The following is a 17,580-nucleotide window of genomic DNA, read 5'->3' as shown; positions in this document are numbered from 1 at the left end:
GCAGAGGGAACCCATTGACAAATGAGCTAATAGTAGATGAGCTCAACCCAGACGATACCAGAATACAAAGCAGCATGGTGTGGGACAGCACTTATCTATGGCATGCATGTGTAGTGGAAATGGGGAATGCGGTGCAGGTGGGGTGAGGGGCTGCAGGCCAGCTCTATCATCTCCCTGAGAGCGTGCAGGGCATGGAAGCTTTCCAGGCTGTGCCCTTAATGATTTCCTCCCCTGGTATTTTCTACACTCAGGAGGTATACCAGCAGCCTACTTGCCTGTTCATCACAGGAAACAAAATCACTGTACCTGTTAAGGAGCTGTCAAATAACTGTTGTTGATTCAGTTTTCAGTTCAGCATGTTCTTCCCCATGTTGCCCTGTGGCCCAGCTGGCTTTGTCCTGAATGTAGAGACAAACGGGTCAGAAGCAGCCACCCTCCTGGGTTCCTCCTGTGTACTGGAGCCTATTATGTCCAAGGACACTGGCAGTGCAAAGGTCAGGGTCCAGGATGGCCACCCTGAGCAAGGGACTCCTGAATCTAAACTAGCCAGGAGATGGAGTCAAGGAGGGAGAGAGATGGGGAGAAGATTCCAGGCTGTTAGGGGCTACTCTCCCCCAGGAGAGCACCTAGTGAAGACTCGGAAGAGCCCTGGGGTAGACAGGAAGAGGTAGTGGTGATGGCCCAACCACAGGTCTGGCCCTCCCCCATGGTGTCCCTGGGCTGGACGGTCTTGTCTGTTTGCTTGGCTTATTCTAAGGTTGCCCCTTTAGAAATAACCCAGAAAGCCTAGTTGAGGAAGAAGAGAAAAGCGTACAGCTATACACCATGGGCTCACATCTTAGCCCCAACTCTGTCTGCTCTTGTGACCTTGAGCCAGTTTCTTCTGGGGTTAGAGCCTCAGTTCCCCCATTTGTAAAGGGAGAAGAAATATGCCTTACTTTGCAGTGGTGTCGGGTGGAGTGTAGCGTGTGTGCACAGTGCTGTGTACAGGGGAAGTGGCTCTTCACAGAGCAGAGCACAGGGCCCATGTCCACACTGATGAGACCCAGAGTAGGGAACACCTTCCCCCTGCAGGACCCTCAGGTTCTCTGGGGGAGGGCGGACACTTCTCTCCGAGTCTCCTAATCAGTGCTGCCATTTGAAGTATTAAAAGGGCACACAAGCATCTCCTGTGGCCCTCCCCACTCAGGTGGCTCCATGTCGTGGGACAGGCTGGCCCCACCTAACATGAGTCCTGAGCTGAGAGCCAGGAGCCTGGGCTGAGTCCTGCTCTTGCTACTGCCTCACTGCATCTGGGCAATTGGGGACCTCTTCAGGAACAAAGTGGAAATCAGCTCCTTTAGATGAAAACAGCTCTGTGCTTTGTGTCCTCCCTCCTCAAGTAAAGAAGGTCCCTGGGGGCCTTGCCACAGCCACCTCCCCATGTGTGCACAGGAACCCACCTTTAAGCTCCAAGATAATCTCCCCTGTGGTTGGCCAGGTCTACCTACTGCGCTCCCAGTGGTAGCTCTTGAAGGTGGCTGTTCCTTCCCTAGGGGAACAAAATCCCCAGAGGTGCTGCTGACCATGGCCAGCCCAAACCCTCTAGGGAAAGGCGTCTGAGCACAACCGTGGAGCCTCCCAACCGTGGCACAAATGGCTCCATGTCTCGTAATGGCCACGTGAATGAAAAGCATTTGGATCTCTCTCAGGACCCAGACACTGTGGGCTGCTCAGGAGGATGGAACAACAGATGCTGATTCCCAAAGCTGGGACAGTACACCAGAGAGACACTCCGAAGCCACTGTTCCACCGCGCAGCTCGAAGGTTGCAAGGTTCTCTGTGTTAAGTCCTCTAATGCAGATTCCATGTCCTGGGAGAGGCCGGCCCCACCTCGCACAAGTTAGGCTGTAATATCCTGTATTTTCCTGCTGATTTTCATTTTTGTTGGTGGGGTAAATATTGGGGGAGGCAGCTGCTCAGGGGGCCACTGTCAAAACTTAAGGACTAAACAATTAAAAGCCTCTTCAGACAAAGTCACAGCATTCCTGAGCCCACTGCTTGGAGGCACAGCTCGCCCTGCCTCCTGGGCATATTTTACTACCCAACCACCAGAGATCAAATAGCGAAGGAGGGGAGATGCTTGAGCTGCCTCCCTGTGGGGAAAGCCCTGAAGGCAAATGGGGGTTGAACAAGGCGGATCCTTAGCCAGGTCACTAAAGGTCTGAGAGTTCCACAGTGAGTCTCAGTAAGGGAGGGGGCTTTGTTTCTTCTTGAAAACAAACAACAAGATTACAAAGAGACACGTCTGAGCACATAAACCATAGCAAACTCCGGCTCCTGCTCCTGCCTCCTGTGGAAGGCATCAGACTTCCTGTCCTAGTGTGACATTGTCCCTAGATAGAAGAACCCATTTTCTTGACCTAACAAGGGACTTCTAACCCTGCAGGACTTACTATGAGTGGCTCTTCACAGCTAAACAGGGCTGAGGCCTGTGTTTTTTAAGAGTCTAGCTGTCTTTGAAGTTCTACCCTGCCACAATGTTAGCACCAAGCAGGCGCTCCCTGCTCAGCTCTCTCTCTCTCTAAGTCGTCCGAGCAGAAGCTCCAGCTATGATGGACCTGTGACCCCTGGAGTGGCGTCACTTCCTGCAGACTCTAGCAGGGCAGGGCAGAGTGGCCAATGCCAACGGCAGCAGTTCTCCAAGTGCAGGGTCTCCCGTTCCTCTCAAAACTGCCAGCTCCTGGGTCCAGTGGGATCCTCCCTCCACCTGCCGGGCCCTTTCAATGCTCCTGTCCTAGGCCCAGCACCTCTTAGCTGTTGGGCCTGAGCTCCAGTCTCTCAGAGGTTAGTGCTACTAATTTTAGAAGCAATAATTCACATAAGACTTTTGGAGCTGTGCTGGCGTGTAACCAACCTTCAGACTTCGCTACCTTTTAAACAAATACCTCAAGCTCTTGCAAAACTTGGAGAATCTCTGTGCCTGGGGATTTATCAAAAGTTTTCAGGGAAACTTCCTTCCCCACCTTTTCAGGGCCTGAATAACGTGGAGAACAAAACCCAATGTCATCCTTTTACATGTGACATTGGAGACAAAACACTCCAGGCAGCCTCTGCCTCCCTGGGTCCCGCTGGGTGGGAGTGGAGGGTTCACTGCCTCTGGATGCAGAGAATGAGGGGTTCATGGGCACCAGCCTTTCAGCCAGGGGACACCCAGCACACGAGCCCACTTCCAGTGACCTCCTCGGGATGCTTTCCTGTGAGTCTTTTGGAAAAAATCCAGGAAAACAAGACTTTGGCCAACAAACAACAACAACAACAACAACAAAACAAAACCACAGAAAAACAACAGCCAAACAAATGAAGAACAACCAGACGTGGTGTCATGTTTTGTTTCCCTCTCTCAGATGAGCTATCCATGCGCCATTTCCCACTTGATTGGTGCAGCCGACTCCTTGTGTAATACCTGCCCTGAGCCTGAACAGCCTCTGGGGGCAGAACCCAGGAGTCAGGGCTCTGGGGGACCCCAGGGAGGCAGTGTCCATATCCCTCTGACACAGTCCATAGTTGATGACCACCTTTTGAGTCAGGGGCAGGTTCTTGGGCATCCTTCACTCCATGGTTTTCCGGAACAATCCTAGGAACAATAGCATGCCTTATGCCATGACCTATGCTCGCAAAGAACCCTCCAGGCTCTCATTTTATTCTCCTACCCACTGTACATATGTACAAAAGAAATTAATTTCCCTTCAGAAACAGGGAGTCAAGAATGACTCAATCACTGTAACAATCGAGTCCACAAAGCTTTGATTTGGATGAAATGCTATTCACTAAGCCTCTGCTGGGACTGCGTGTGCGGTGTGCGTAGAGCTGACCGCTTGTGCCTGAGCTTAGCTTTGCAGCCTCCTCCTCTTTCCCCTGGGGCAGTTGCACTTACAACTTCCTGAAAATTCTCTGTCAGCTGTGACTTTCTTGGGCAGGTCCAGCCCACAGGCCCCCATTCAGGCTGGAAGCAAGGCCGCGCTGGGAGCCCCCACTGTTTTAGGTGATCTGCTGGATCCTCTGCACTATAGGCCAACAATGTTCTCATGGCTTCTTAAGAAGGCTGCATTTTGTCACCAAATTGACCCTGCGCTGAAGCCCGGTGGTGGGGAATCATGGATCATTTTGAGCCAGACATCCTCCTTCTGAGAATGCCAAGATCTGATCAAAAGAAGAGGCCACTTCAGACATTTGGGGATAAACCCCACATGCAAACAGTGCTCCCTCCTCTGATAACCACAGGGGCCTCAGGACCACCAGTTCTGTATGCATGGGAGGGATGGGCCAGAGTGCACTTGGCTTTCAGGAGATGCTGTTGTATTTTCTGACCGTCTAGGTACTAGTTGACAGTCGGGGACACAGGGTACTAAGTAGTCCCTGCATAGACCAGCGGGAAAGGTCCCAGTGTGGGAGCCCATGTTATGCAGCCTGGATCAGTAAGAGGGAGCACTGCACCACTGGGAGGCTGGGAAATCCAGGAATTAATGAGGTCCCAAACATTTCCTAGAAGATAGCAGGCTCCCTCCCGCCCGCAGAGAAGCCCCGGCCATCTCTGCCGGGCCTTGAGCAGCACTGCGTGCAGTTTGTTGTTATGTCTCCGTATTTGCTGTCTCTCCAACCAGACTCTAGTCTCTAGGAGGCGTTGTTTACATCTGCATCCTCAGACCTGGTGTTTCCTGCCTGTCATGGCAGACCATCAAGGATCAAGGGGACAAGTCCAGGGTGTGTGTGTGTGTGTGTGTGTGTGTGTGTGTGTGTGTGACAGGGTATTAATTGAATTTCAGCCTGTGATACAAAGGGACAGTTGCTTTCCTGTCCAAAGGAAGAGCTAAACACTGTGCAGGATTTACAGATGCCATGCTTGGAAGCCGGCTGTAGTTCCTTCAACATGTGGCCAGGAGATTAGAAGTTGGAAGAGGGTTGGAGGACAGAAGGTAGTGGGAATGAGCCCCACCCTAAGGGACAGTGGGGACTTTCTTCACCTCTGGACTAGAGAATGGACCAGAACGTCTCAATCTAGGATGTGCCCATGACTGTGTCTCTGAGTGGTCCTAGGAAGCTCTGATGGACGGTACTGATACCTAAAAACGCCAGGGGCAGAGGCTGAGGGTGGCTCTGGGCCCACAGAACTGGAAGCTATGGTTAGGACTGTAACTGGGCTGCCAGGATTTGAGGGGCAAAGAATACTGAATGTTGCTCAGGGACCAAAGAAGAGAAAGAGAATTGTCATGGGGTTTCTCGAGCCTGTTTTATAAAGCTATTTGGAAGGGTGAGCGGACCTCAGCAGAGAAGCCAGAAAAATAGCCCAAGAGCCCAGGCTGAGAGCGAGGACAAGCAGGAGGAGCAGATATGACCTTCCTCACAGCGTGAGAGTGCAGCGTCCAGGGACGGGGTGGGGGGTGGGGGGGGGAAGCAGCAGGGAGCTAACAATCCGTGAGCCGCCAGGAGGAAAGCCAGGTGTGGGTGCATGGGGGAGATGCAGTCAGTGGAGAGCCGTCCTGCCTCATCGGTTAGTCACGCCATCGTACTCCAGGCAAGCGCTCTACAGCTGAGCTGCAGCCCCAGTCCCAGTTACGTCTTTCTTCCCTATCACTACCCTGAAGAGTTTGTAAAACCTGATACGCAAGATACGGAACTAGAAGAACCAGGCAGAGGGAATAGAAGCCAACTGCAACCCTTCCCAACCCATGTCAGCCCAGCCCGAGGAAGGGCAAAGGCCACACACTGAACCAGGTCCAGCTCTGATTGCTCATTGGACTCGATGCTTAAGTGTCCATGAGAGGACCTTGCGTCACCCAGAGTAGCAAGAAGAGCCTTGCAATTGTCGCCGGTTTTCATCCTGGATAAGAGAAGAACTAGCTACACTCAATAAATGGAAAGGACAGTGAGCATAGAAACACTTGCTTTGAGGTGACCTCTTGCTGAGCTTGTTCGGTGGGTTGCGAGTATGTGGATGCATATTTCTCAGGCGGAGGCTCACCCCTAGGAAACAGATTTGGGATCTGGCAGGTGAAAGAAGATGTGAGGCACAGTTGGGATAATAGACGTGCTTTATTCAAGGGCAGCAGCAGCCCCCAGCTAGCCCACCTGAGTCTTTCCATAGACCTATTTTACATGCCGGCCAGACAAAGAAAGCCAATGCCAGCAGGTTATGTAAGTGGGCAGATGCTCAGGTGTTTATGACCCTGAGTACCTAGGCTGAATCAGGGTGTCCATGACCTTGGCTTCATACTAAAAACAGTCCACTAGGAGCCTAACTATAGCCATCTTGGGCCTCCAGTATTGAGAGGACATCAAACTCACTTTCAATTCCAAAGCTCAATGATACTTTCTACCCATTCCTGGATTTCAAAACCTCCTCAAGGGTTGCCCACCTGTCTTAGCCCAATCCCCAGATCTCTGGATGTATGAGGAACTCAGGTCATCCACCACTTAGCACACGGTCCTCTCTAGGACCATGCCCAGTCCAAAGGCCTGAGGGAGACCCTGGTGAATTAAGAGTGTGGCTCCATTCCCTGCAAGTTTTGTCGGCTCCAGAGAACTCAGAAAGCATAAAAGTCCCCTTGATTTCAAGTACTTACAGTCCTGTGGAATCCCTGAGTCTCAGGACCAGGGGACCAGGGATCGCCCCAGGGGATGAGGTTCTGTTGAGGCCAATGGGTCTGCCTTCTTGGAAGACCCATGGATGATTCTCCCATGCATTCCTGTTAAGAGCTATAGAATGAGAGGACGTGTCAGATCCAAACTGCCAATCAACTCAGTCCTGCATTTCATCTTGTTCCCACCCCCAGCCACCTTCAAAACTCAAGGGGAAGAGAGAAAGATAAAGGCACAAGATTTGCAAGTGATGGGGGCTCCATGCTACCCCCAAATCCCGGTAGCATAGCCATGGTCATCTGGGAGACTCAGGATAACATGTAAGTGTAGATTGTACAAGGGAGGACTGCACGCACGGTCAGCCGTGGGCATGTAATATAGCCCTTCTGTGCCTCGGTTTTCCTATCTGGGTAAGAATGACAGCACAAGCCTCGTGGGACTTGGTCCAAGGAGAGTTGGTGCCTCCAGAGTGATCCGGGCTGCCTGTGGGGCTCTCAGTAAGTGCTGGCTCTTACTGTGCTTGTGTTTGTCGTCTCCGTCCCTCTGAGGCTTGCTCTGGTCAATGTCAACTGACAGTGGTGAAAAGCAGGGTCCAGAGAAGGTGTCCTGGCTTGCCAAATACACCCCTCTAGTTAAGAGCAGGGTTTACTGAAGTTTACGCTACTTTTATAAAATGGACATTTCAGACTAAAACAGGCTCCTGGGGGTGCCCCGACTCCCTGGCTGTAGTCAGTGCGATGGAGCCAGTTGTCTTGAGTTGTCTTCCCAGGAAATGGAGGTTCACAAAATGACTTTGCAGAGGAGAACACGCAGGTCTGCACAATGAGCCGGTACTGAGCGTGGATAGAAAGGAAAACTGGGCTCTGCTGTCCTCGCGGTGAGCGCAGGTCTGAGGCGCCCGTGGGAGCCCTGGCAGGCTGGTGGGCATGGAGAACAGGAATCCCGCCGGAGCCTCATACTTCCCTGAGGCTGCCCTTCAGTAGGATCGCCATGGCCCTGGTGTGTTCACTAGGAGACCTCCTGGGGAAGACAGTCCCCGGAGAGGCCACCAAGCCTCGAAGCTGTAGTGCTATTTAAGTGCCCACTCCCTGCCCAGGGATTCACATGGGTGTCCTATAGCAGCGTCACGAGTCGTACCCATGCAGTGTGGGCTCCCTCGCCGCGCTGGCACACACAGGAAGCACAGCTCCCCACTGGTTGCCTCCACCCCAAGGTCAGCCATCTTGCTTCACAGAACCCTTGGAATGTTCCGGGCAGAGCAGGAGCTTCCTGTGCTTCACTGTGACCCTGACCCTGGTGGTACCAGGCTGTTCTGCCTATGCCCTCGTGGCCCGTGCCAGGGGGAGGCAGATCCTCCATGCCTGCTCAGCCCCTAGCCCACTGGACAGCCCTTCCTTTCTGGAACCCTCTGAGTCTGAAGCTCTCTCTGGGCTTTGGCAAGTTATGGCAACACCTTGGGTCGCGTTGACACGATGTTGCAGTTCTGTTTCTGCCTGTGGTTGAAGAGCTGTGCATCTCTCTCTCTCTCTTTAAAATCACAAGGATAGGGGCTGGGGTTGTGGCTCAGTGGTAGAGTGCTCACCTGTCACGTACGAGGCCCTGGGTTCAAACATACAATAGGAAAAGTGGCCCGAGTCGCACTAGTGTAACTAAAAAATTGCTTGGTGAGTTTTATCTGCTCTTTCCAGGAGGCAGTAAAGAGGAAAATTAAAAACAAAACAAAACAAAAAAAAAAACTCCCATCCAAAGAGCATCTTGGGGACAGCACAGTCATCTTGGAATTGACTTTGTTTTCCTTGGGTCGTCTGAAGGACACTTTCCTGAGATCTGACTGGGGCACCTCCTGCTAGCTGGTGGGAGTGGGTCTGTCTCTGCATCTGCTCATTTGAAGCTTCACCTCCATGGGGCGAGGTGGAGCTGGCCAGGGGCTGGGGGGCCCCAGGAGTGCTCCACCCCGGTGATTTCCTCATGAATCCTCACCTAGCCAGCCCTGGCCTCTGGAATCTTTGAAGGTTTCCTAGAGCTCAGCTCTTCTTCTTCTCCCCGGCAGGACTTGTACCACCAGTCGTACGACTGTGTCTGCGTCATGTTCGCCTCCATTCCGGATTTCAAAGAATTCTACACGGAGTCAGATGTGAACAAGGAGGGCTTAGAATGCCTTCGGCTCCTGAACGAGATCATCGCGGACTTTGATGATGTAGGTCTGAGGGTTACCCCTCAAGGGCAGGGCCCAGTCCCCCATGTCAAGATTCCAGTGCACTTCAGTGAACTCAGTAGAGTAACATTCCTAAAGACATGTCCTCTGGCTTAACTTCTGATGGTTGGAGTTAAGACATGTGCTGTGTTGAAGCAATAATTTGGGAGAGACAGAAACATTTTATTTTTGAAGCTGATAATGATTGCTAGAGACAGCTACCAAACCCTGCATCCTGCACACTAGTAAATTTTCTACCAAGTCTTGACCTTCAGGGAAAATATTTGCCCACCCTTTTATATGTTAAAATATAATGAATCTATTTATTATAGTAGATTGTTGGCATGTCTGTGCATACTTCAAGGTCTTTGTCAGACATCAACTTGAGCTAGGTATGAATGACATGCTTTATTATTGACAAAGCAATATGTGGGTGGGATAATGCATCACATTTTAGAAAGGACAAAGTATACATTTTAGAATTTGAAATAGGTGTCATTTTTCAACTTTCAATATTCTGTCTACATAGAGAATAATGTGTTCAATTTTCTGAGAAGGACAAACCTGTCTCCCGTTTTAAGGGTATTGCAACTACACTACTCTTATCATTATCATGCAAACTAGAGGGACAGATACATCCATGTGCATATGTTCAGCTTAATTCATAGAATTTTGAAATACAGAGACGAGATTATATAACACAATGGTTTTCAAATCCACCTAATTCTTTTTTGTTCTTTTTACCTTTTTTTATTGGTGCATTACGACGAACCTGTTCTGTCTCTGAGTCCTGTGTGTTCTCTCCTGCTGCCGTCCTCAATATGAGGTTTCCTAAATATTCATGGAGAAGTCAGGGCAACCAAAGATTTCTACCATTGTCCCTGGTGCCTAGTAAGAAGAGGTCGTGCAAGCTTGCTTCAGCTGCCCCTCAGGAATATAGCTTGTGCTGAGAGCCGTGACAAGGGAATGTGGATATGCAATCCAGGGATTTGCTCACTGGCTTACGTTCTTTGACATGTGACCCTAAAAGAGTCTTCTCTGAAAACAGGAGTACTGAGGAGGGAGCAAGAAAGGGCTCTGGTCTTTGGTTGGTGCCATTCATTTGAGCCCTGCCCCTCTGGAGCAGATACAGAACCTTCCAGAGTCTCCACCCATCCTCCCTCTGCCCTACAGCTTCTGTCTGGGAAGCTTCTAGCTTTTCACTTTCAGTCATCCCATCCAAAACCTTCAAGTCATGGAATGGGAAGAAGTCACATGGGAAGCAGGCAACCAGCACTTGGACCAGAAATATTAGGGCTGATGGAGGAGCCTTTCTAGATCTCTGTTCTTTCCAACTGAGGCCAAAGTCCAATCCTCAGCACTGACCATTGGTCACATATCATCCTGACCCTGCAGGGAAGACTTCCCTCACTGAATCAGAATTTCATGTTGATACTTTTCAAACATTGAGTCAGGAAATTTGAGGCCATTCCTTCTCTAGCCAAGGTCATTCATGTATGGGTAGCAACTCCCTGTGCTCTATTCCTCCCAAGGCCATGCCCTTGTAGATTTCCCCCAGCAAAGCCCCAGGTCAAGGTGGTGACGGTGGTTGAGACAAGCCTTGTTCACTCTTTTGTGCACTAGTGTTTGAGAAGGGCTTGGCTTTGGGTCCATGTCCATCTAAGTAACTGAATGACTATCATCGTTTGCAGCTGCTGTCCAAGCCAAAATTCAGTGGTGTTGAAAAAATCAAGACCATCGGCAGCACCTACATGGCAGCCACGGGTCTGAGCGCTGTGCCCAGCCAGGAGCACGCCCAGGTACAGACGCGTCGGTCACCACCTGTGCATGCCAGCCTCAGCTCTGTGCACAGATCATCCTGGAGCCACAGAGACCGAGAGGCCACTGAGTATACAACCTAAGCAATCTAAGCAATCCTATGAAAAAGAGAATTATGGAGGCTTCATAGGGTCTGAGGGTCTGTCCTAGGACTCCAGTAAATGAACATAAGAAAAGCCAATCAGTAGCTGATGAGAACAGATATACCATATAGCTCTTATATAACAGATATGCGATGCCGTGAAGATGAAAACTGTTTATCTAAAGGACGCTCAGTAAGGATGGTCCTGGTCCTTCTGTTTAAGCAGTGTAGTTAAAACCCAGTTGGTCACATAGGAATTTGGTTGAAAAGATGGTTTGGGCAAAATTGGGTATCTGCACTCCACTGGGGATCCTAGGAGATCATCTTCATGTTGTATTTGCATGTAGATAAGGGGTCCATAAGGAAGCCCCCTCTTTCCCCTCAGGACAGTGGATCTTCTGCCTGACTCTCAGCACAGGTTTTCTGTGCAGCCTGCCCTCTGCTGGATGCAGCACAGAGCAATAGAACTTACCAGAACTCAGCTTTCTGAAGACAGGTAGAGGGAGCAGCCCAGCCCCACTTGCCTATCCTCTCTTCCTACACTCACCTGGTGTGGGAGGAGCCAGAGGCCAGGTGTCAGAGCAGAGCTGCTCCTCCAGCAGCTGATGGGTCTGACTTCCCTCCTAACAGTCCTGGGCAAAGAACAGGAGGTGGAAGTTCTGCCTCAAGTTGGAACTCTCCTGCTTTTCCAAGGGAACAGGACAATACATGTTCCACCTGTTTCCCTCTTCAGGTGGTGGTTTCCAGTCTCATGTTTATGGGTAGGCATTACTCTGGTACTAAGTGGAAGAGGCAAAGGAAACAAGTAATACCAGAAAGCTTAGAGAGATCTTCCCCTAATATTCCGAGCAGCCCCTCCCAGCCAGCTTGGAGCCCTAGGCAGAAGGAAAACAGTGCATCCTGGGCCTGGTGGTGTTTAAAGGTTTGAAGTACCGAAAAATGGTGAATACTCTTAATGTCTAAAGGACTGAAAAATTACAGAGGAAAATGTAAAACGGAAGTTTTTAAATGTAACATTGTTTGAATTTTAAATCCCTTAATCCCTTACTAAGAAAACTAATTATCATTTTACTTTCCTGACTTTAATGGAACAAACTTATACATTTTCAATGCCTTTAAAGTCCTGGAAAAACTGAGCCATTAAAAATAACACGAGAACATGAATTCAGGGACAGGCAATCTTCTTTTTGCCTCAGGCTCAAAGATGCTCCGCACAGCATTGCCAGGATGGTCTGTCGTAGCAGCAGACCACAGAACAGGCTCTTCCAAGTGCTCACTGCTCTGAAGCTGGGGAGTCCAAGGTGGAGAAGATATACAATTCAGCCTACAGCACTTTCTTTAGAACTTCATTATTTCAGTTCACCCTGAATTTTTCTGCGTTGGTTTTGATTTTTAAAACATGGCATTAGAATATTATTTGTCAAGGTTGCTGCGCTCTTTGGCACCCCCTGAAGCCAACAGCTATTACCAGCAGAATCCAGGAGTGGCATTATTTCTGCAGGAGAAAATTTTGGACACGATATGAAATGTAGTCAAAATATAGCAGAGTTTATTAGGAAGGAAAGCACTCTCAAGAAGAAGGGAGAGGGTCATCTCTAAGGGGAGAGAGCAATGATATGCCCCTTTGCTACCCAGTTTTATTGGCGGGGGGAGGGTCTTAGGGAAGTTTCTAGCGACCTGCCCAGGTACCACCCCTCACCTTTTGACTGACAGTAGAATAGCCTGAGATTTTTAAAGTTCCTACTGTTCATGATTTTATCCATAGGTTCCCAAGTGCGACCCATGAGGATTGGGATTGTACCATTTTAATGAGTTCAAAATGATATGCTAAAGGCAGCCCTGGGTCACCTTGGCCCACACTGACTGGTTCGAATTGGAACTTGCATTGTTTTACAGATATAGTGGTCAGTGGGTCTTGCTTTCCGTTACCCTGTCTTCCTGGGTCTTGGAATCTTTGGTCTCTGTGAAGGTCACAGAGGACCTCTTTCAGAGTAAAGCCTTCTTAGGGACAGGAAGGAGTCTGGGGACATGAATTCCTTGGCCCTGGGGAAACAGCCCAGAGGACAGCAGATTGTTTGAGCAATGTCACATCTATTCTGTTCACTGAAGCCACAGTAGGTCAGATGGCCTTAGGTAAACTGCTTTTTTTTTTTTTTAATTTGGTATCAGTCATTTTCTATAGTTTTATTGGTTCATATTAGCTATACATAACATGAAGATCATCTCAGAAATGCATGGAATATAATTTGCTCCTAATTCAGTCCCGAGTCCTTCCCCTCCCTTTCTCCTCCCCCTTCCCTTTCATACAATTGCTCTGTACAAGAAGCATGTGGAGGGCCCAAGGGTCCACAGCCTCGTCCCCTTAACTTCATGCTCCTGCCCCTCACCCTGAGGTGAGTGCCTGCTCACCTCACCCTGACCCAGCAGGGACCAGCCTCATCACCCACCTCACCTGCTCTAGACCTGAGCCCCTGAGTGGGATCTTCATGATTTCCATGAAGACATCCCACATCCAGAGTGGGAGGCAGCCTGTCCTCACCCCCTCCAGCCCACCACGTCCTCAGACCTTGGCCTCCAGGATCCTCAGGAGCCGTCTCCAGGCTTCTCTCTTCTGTTCGCAGTCGGGTTCTGTGCACTGACAGTGTGTATCCTCTGTCTTTATTCTTTTCCCTCGACTTTTTCTCTAACCCCCACCCCCCAATTCTGCCTCAATACTGCCAGAGTCAGAAATTTCATTCCTTTTTTTCTTTTTTCTTGGTACCAAGGATTGAACCCAGTGGTGCTTCACCAGTGAGCCACATCCCAGCCCTTTTATATATTTTGTTTAGAGACAGGGTATTTTACTGAATTGTTTTAGGACCTTACTAAACTGTTGAGGCTGGCTTTGAACTCACAGTCCTCCTGTCTCAGCCTCCTGAGCCACTGGGTTTAAAGACATGTACCACCATACCTGGAAGAAATTCCACTCTTGATCAAATCTGTTTTTAAAGTACAAAACTCAAATCTGATTGCCTCCTCTAAGCACTCATCCTCCAAGTCCTGTCTGTGGCCCCAAACTTGGAGGATGAGTGCTTAGAGGAGGCAATGAGATACTCCTCACCAACACCCAGAATTCCTCTGCTTCCCAGCTTCCTCAGCCTCTCCCCCTGAGCTCCTCCTCTGGAGAACAAGGTTATGTTCTCTCTAACTGTCTCCTCCTTCAGTATCTCACCCAAGACCTTCTCCACTCCTCTACTTCTGTGAGCCCCACTGAAACCATCATCCACTGACCTGACCATGGGGCCACCATGGGGCCAAGCTGGGATGTCACTTGCAGCTTCCTGTGGACACCCAGATTTCTCATTTTACCCTTCTTCTTCCTGTCCTCCCAGCTCCCCAAACAAGCCAGGTTCCACACCTGCAGCCACCACCCAACTGCCCTCCTCTCCCTGCAATCCAGGCACCAGAACAGCTGCAGTTCTGCATGCTTCCCTGCCACCCGGGGTGCACCCAGCCAGCACAGCCCCACCTGTCATGACGGCTACGAGCCACCTCATGGTCACCTCCAAGCCTGCTGTTTTTGAGGGCAGCCTGAGCTGGCCATTTCCTCCAGCTTCCCCGGCCCCATGATTGACACATGCCAAGGATGTGCCAGCCCATAAGGAGCTTTTCCTGATCTTGCCCACCTGCAGGACCAAGGCTCCTCGACTTTCCTGGAAGGTGACCCCTGACACTGTCGTCCCTCCTCCTCTCTCCCCTGACACTTCGCCAGCCCTCTCCTACCTGCCACGGCCATCCCTGCACCCAGCTCTTGGTATCTGAGTTCTTCCAGCCCTGCCTTGGCAAGTCACTCTTGGCCAAGAACCCATCCCTCTGCCCCCATCACCACGCAGTGCGACTCGCCTCCCTGGGCCTGACTGCCCAGTGATCCACACCAGGCACCTGTTCCCAGAGAGTGTTTTCAGGGAGAAGAAGAAAGAGCATGGCGTCCAAATGAGCACGCTCACTACCCTCATAGCCAAGTCCCCCAAGTCCCATGTTCCTTCTACATAAAGTGAGCACCCCAGTTCGTGAGGCTGTTGAGAAAATGACATTAATATGAAAACTATGTACCAGACTCCTCGGCCACGGTAGATGATAAAACGTTCATGGCAATGATGAGACGGTGGGGTTTATACTCTGTTTTGCAGATTGATACCGTTACCCTCTCCAACGGAACAGAGTTAAGGCTTTGTTTGACATAAATGAAAACCGTATGTCGTTATGATAACCATGCAGGAAATTTCTACTCAATACTAGTCATTTATGATTACAGCTTTTAATTAGAAACTTAGAAAGGTCAACCTTAAGTGCAATGACACTTGATTGGGGGAAAATACCATGCTCAAAAAATGTTAATGCTAATATTAGTTATCTTATAAGAAATGAATGTCACTATTTATTAACTTACCTGAAATGAGCTTAAGAGTTTGTTTCTCTAGTTGAAAGCAAAATACAATTTATGGCTTAAACAATTATTTTTGTAACAAAAGAAACTCAATTTGCAAAATATAGGCTTCCCAACGATTAATGAGATTTTCTTAAATACAAAAGTTATCTGAATAACAGCCTTTTGAAATTTAGCTTCACTTGTAATTACCTCTGCATTTCCTATTTGCCGGAGCCACATTCTTATCCATCCAGAAACCAGGGCCTAGGAGCCCACCAGTGCCCGGTCAGGACAGAGCCGCGGCCGCTCCAGCTGCCCCGCATTTCCATTTCCTGAATGAGACCGTGACTTCTAAGCATGACGACACAGTGACTGGGAGAAGACATGAGTGTCAGAACTGATGGCAGGTTCGAAAGCAGCGGGGGCTCGTCCAGCAGTGGAGAGCACCGGGATGGACCTGCTCCCAGGGTCCCACGCAGGCGCCCGGCTGGCCAGATGTCCTGGTGGGCCTCGGCACGACAGGAGCTGGGGCTTGCCCCTGTCTGGGGCCTTCATTTTGCCCCAGGACCCACTATCCTCAGAGCCCCTCCCTTGCAGTGCCCAGCTTGTTCCTTTCTGTGGCCTTTAGACTTCAAGCCCTGTCAGCGAGCTTGTGGTCACGTGTGCATATTTTTGGCTAACCAGTATTTTTTTTACGGACATTTCACTGAAGAACGATCATTTCTGGCTTCTCCTGAAAGGGGGTGGGCTATCTGCCTGGTCTTCATTCCCCGTGACAATGACCAGCCGGGGCAGAAGCAGGTGCTAGGCTCATGCTTGGCCTGCCCTCCTCGGCTGTCAGTCTGCACCGCGCCGTGGCCTGGAGCCTCTGGGCTCCCCAGAGCCTCACCTGCTCATAGACGAACTTCTCAATCAGAGCCATCGCTGGTCGTTGCAATGATGTGAACAGTTTTGATCTTTTGCAAATCAATTCTAGTGGGAACTTCAATGTCAAAACCAAAGTACAGGGCTGAAGACTTGTTCAAACCCATGCCTGTGTCACACTGTTGCTGTAAGAAGCCAAACCGCTAGCTTTTAGTCACGGTTTCAGATACCTTAATGCCCCTTCCTCTAACACTCTGGAAGGAAATGATTTACAGGGCCAGACACAGAGGAGGGAAGCGCAGAGAGCAAGAGGGAGTAGGGCGCTCACTCCTTATCAAGGGAGGACTCTGGTACAGGTCAGGTTTTGTGATTACTTTTAATATTTGTAACTACTTTTTAATTACTTTATTTCCTTTTTAAATTGTTATTTCATTTAAACCTCATTTAACATACACTTAGTATTTGATTGCTTACTATATATAAACAAGTTGGCAGCAGGCCTGGGCATGTGGGTTGTGGGCATTTCCCTGTGGAGCACCACCCTGTCCACAGTGCCCTCTGAGTCTCTGGTTGAGATTCTACTGCACTGAGTATTCCTCACACTTCTCCCGCTCCCTCTGCCAGGCCAAGCCAGATCCCAGGCTCTATGTGAGTCACCCTAGGACTTTTGCACCTGCTCACCCAGGGTGTTAGCAAGCCCAAGCTCTCTGGCAGCAATGGAAGGAAACATTTTCCTTCCACCTCCACCACTGGGTCTCTGCACGTGTTAGGAGCTGTCCAGGTTGACTGTTGGGGGTTTTATTCAGCAGTCTGGGGATCCCCACTCACCCCACCCCATGCCTGGTCTGGGGCACTTGCTGAGGACGGACCTCCCTCAGAGTTCAGAGTGGGGAATGAACAGTGGTAGCAGTTCCAGGGTGAGCAGGGAGCTGGGAGCTTCAGAGGGACCCCGCTGGGCCAGGTGGAGCAGACAGCAGGGAGGAGGCTCCTGCCGCTGCCAGGATCCAGGGGCAGAAGTGCTCATGGAAAGCAACAAGGAGCCTGTCCCTTTGCTGTTGAGGACAGAGCCACACAGGTGCTGTTGAGGTGAAGGCGCTGTCCCAAAGCCGCGCACTTTTGTACCAACACCAAGGTACCATGATGCGCCACCAGCGGGGGAAGCCTCTTTCTGTGTGTGCTGTTAAGAGGCAGCTGACAACTGAGAGGATGAGCCTCCCCATCACGGCACATCCGAGGCTCTCAGAGACACTGCCAAAGCCCCATCGGCACGGGATGCTCTGAGTGTGGAAAGAGGAGGGTGCCCAGCCAGTGTCCCCCAAACCTACATGCTAACAGTCTGCCAGCTCACGGTGCCATTGACAGGTAGTGGGACCTTTAGGACATGGGGCTTCGTGAGTGGAGGTCCGGTCACTGGGGAAATGCCTTCAAAGGGGATGTTGGCACCTGGCCATTTCCCATCTCTCGCTTCCTGGCTGCCATGAAGTGACACACACTCCCGGCCCAGAGCTATGGGGGCAAGTGACCATGGACTGAAACCTCTGAAATCATGGGTCAAAATAAACCTTTTCTCCTTTTAATCGTGCACCTCAGGTATTC

General features: G+C 50.3%; 1 protein-coding gene across 1 annotated transcript in view; it reads left to right on the top strand.

The window, feature by feature from the left end:
• Adcy2 (adenylate cyclase 2) overlaps positions 1-17,580 on the top strand; it is a 380,087-nt gene that overhangs the window by 345,489 nt on the left and 17,018 nt on the right. The window contains exons 21-22 of the mRNA XM_076857485.1: positions 8,669-8,815; positions 10,504-10,611. Coding sequence (XP_076713600.1) covers positions 8,669-8,815; positions 10,504-10,611 — 255 coding nt within the window. The remainder of the gene's footprint in view (positions 1-8,668; positions 8,816-10,503; positions 10,612-17,580) is intronic.

This window comes from Callospermophilus lateralis, chromosome 5 (assembly GCF_048772815.1).
Source record: "Callospermophilus lateralis isolate mCalLat2 chromosome 5, mCalLat2.hap1, whole genome shotgun sequence".
Classification (NCBI taxonomy): domain Eukaryota; kingdom Metazoa; phylum Chordata; class Mammalia; order Rodentia; family Sciuridae; genus Callospermophilus; species Callospermophilus lateralis.
Note: the sequence above shows the minus strand (reverse complement) of the source record. Positions and strands in the feature narration are given on the sequence as shown.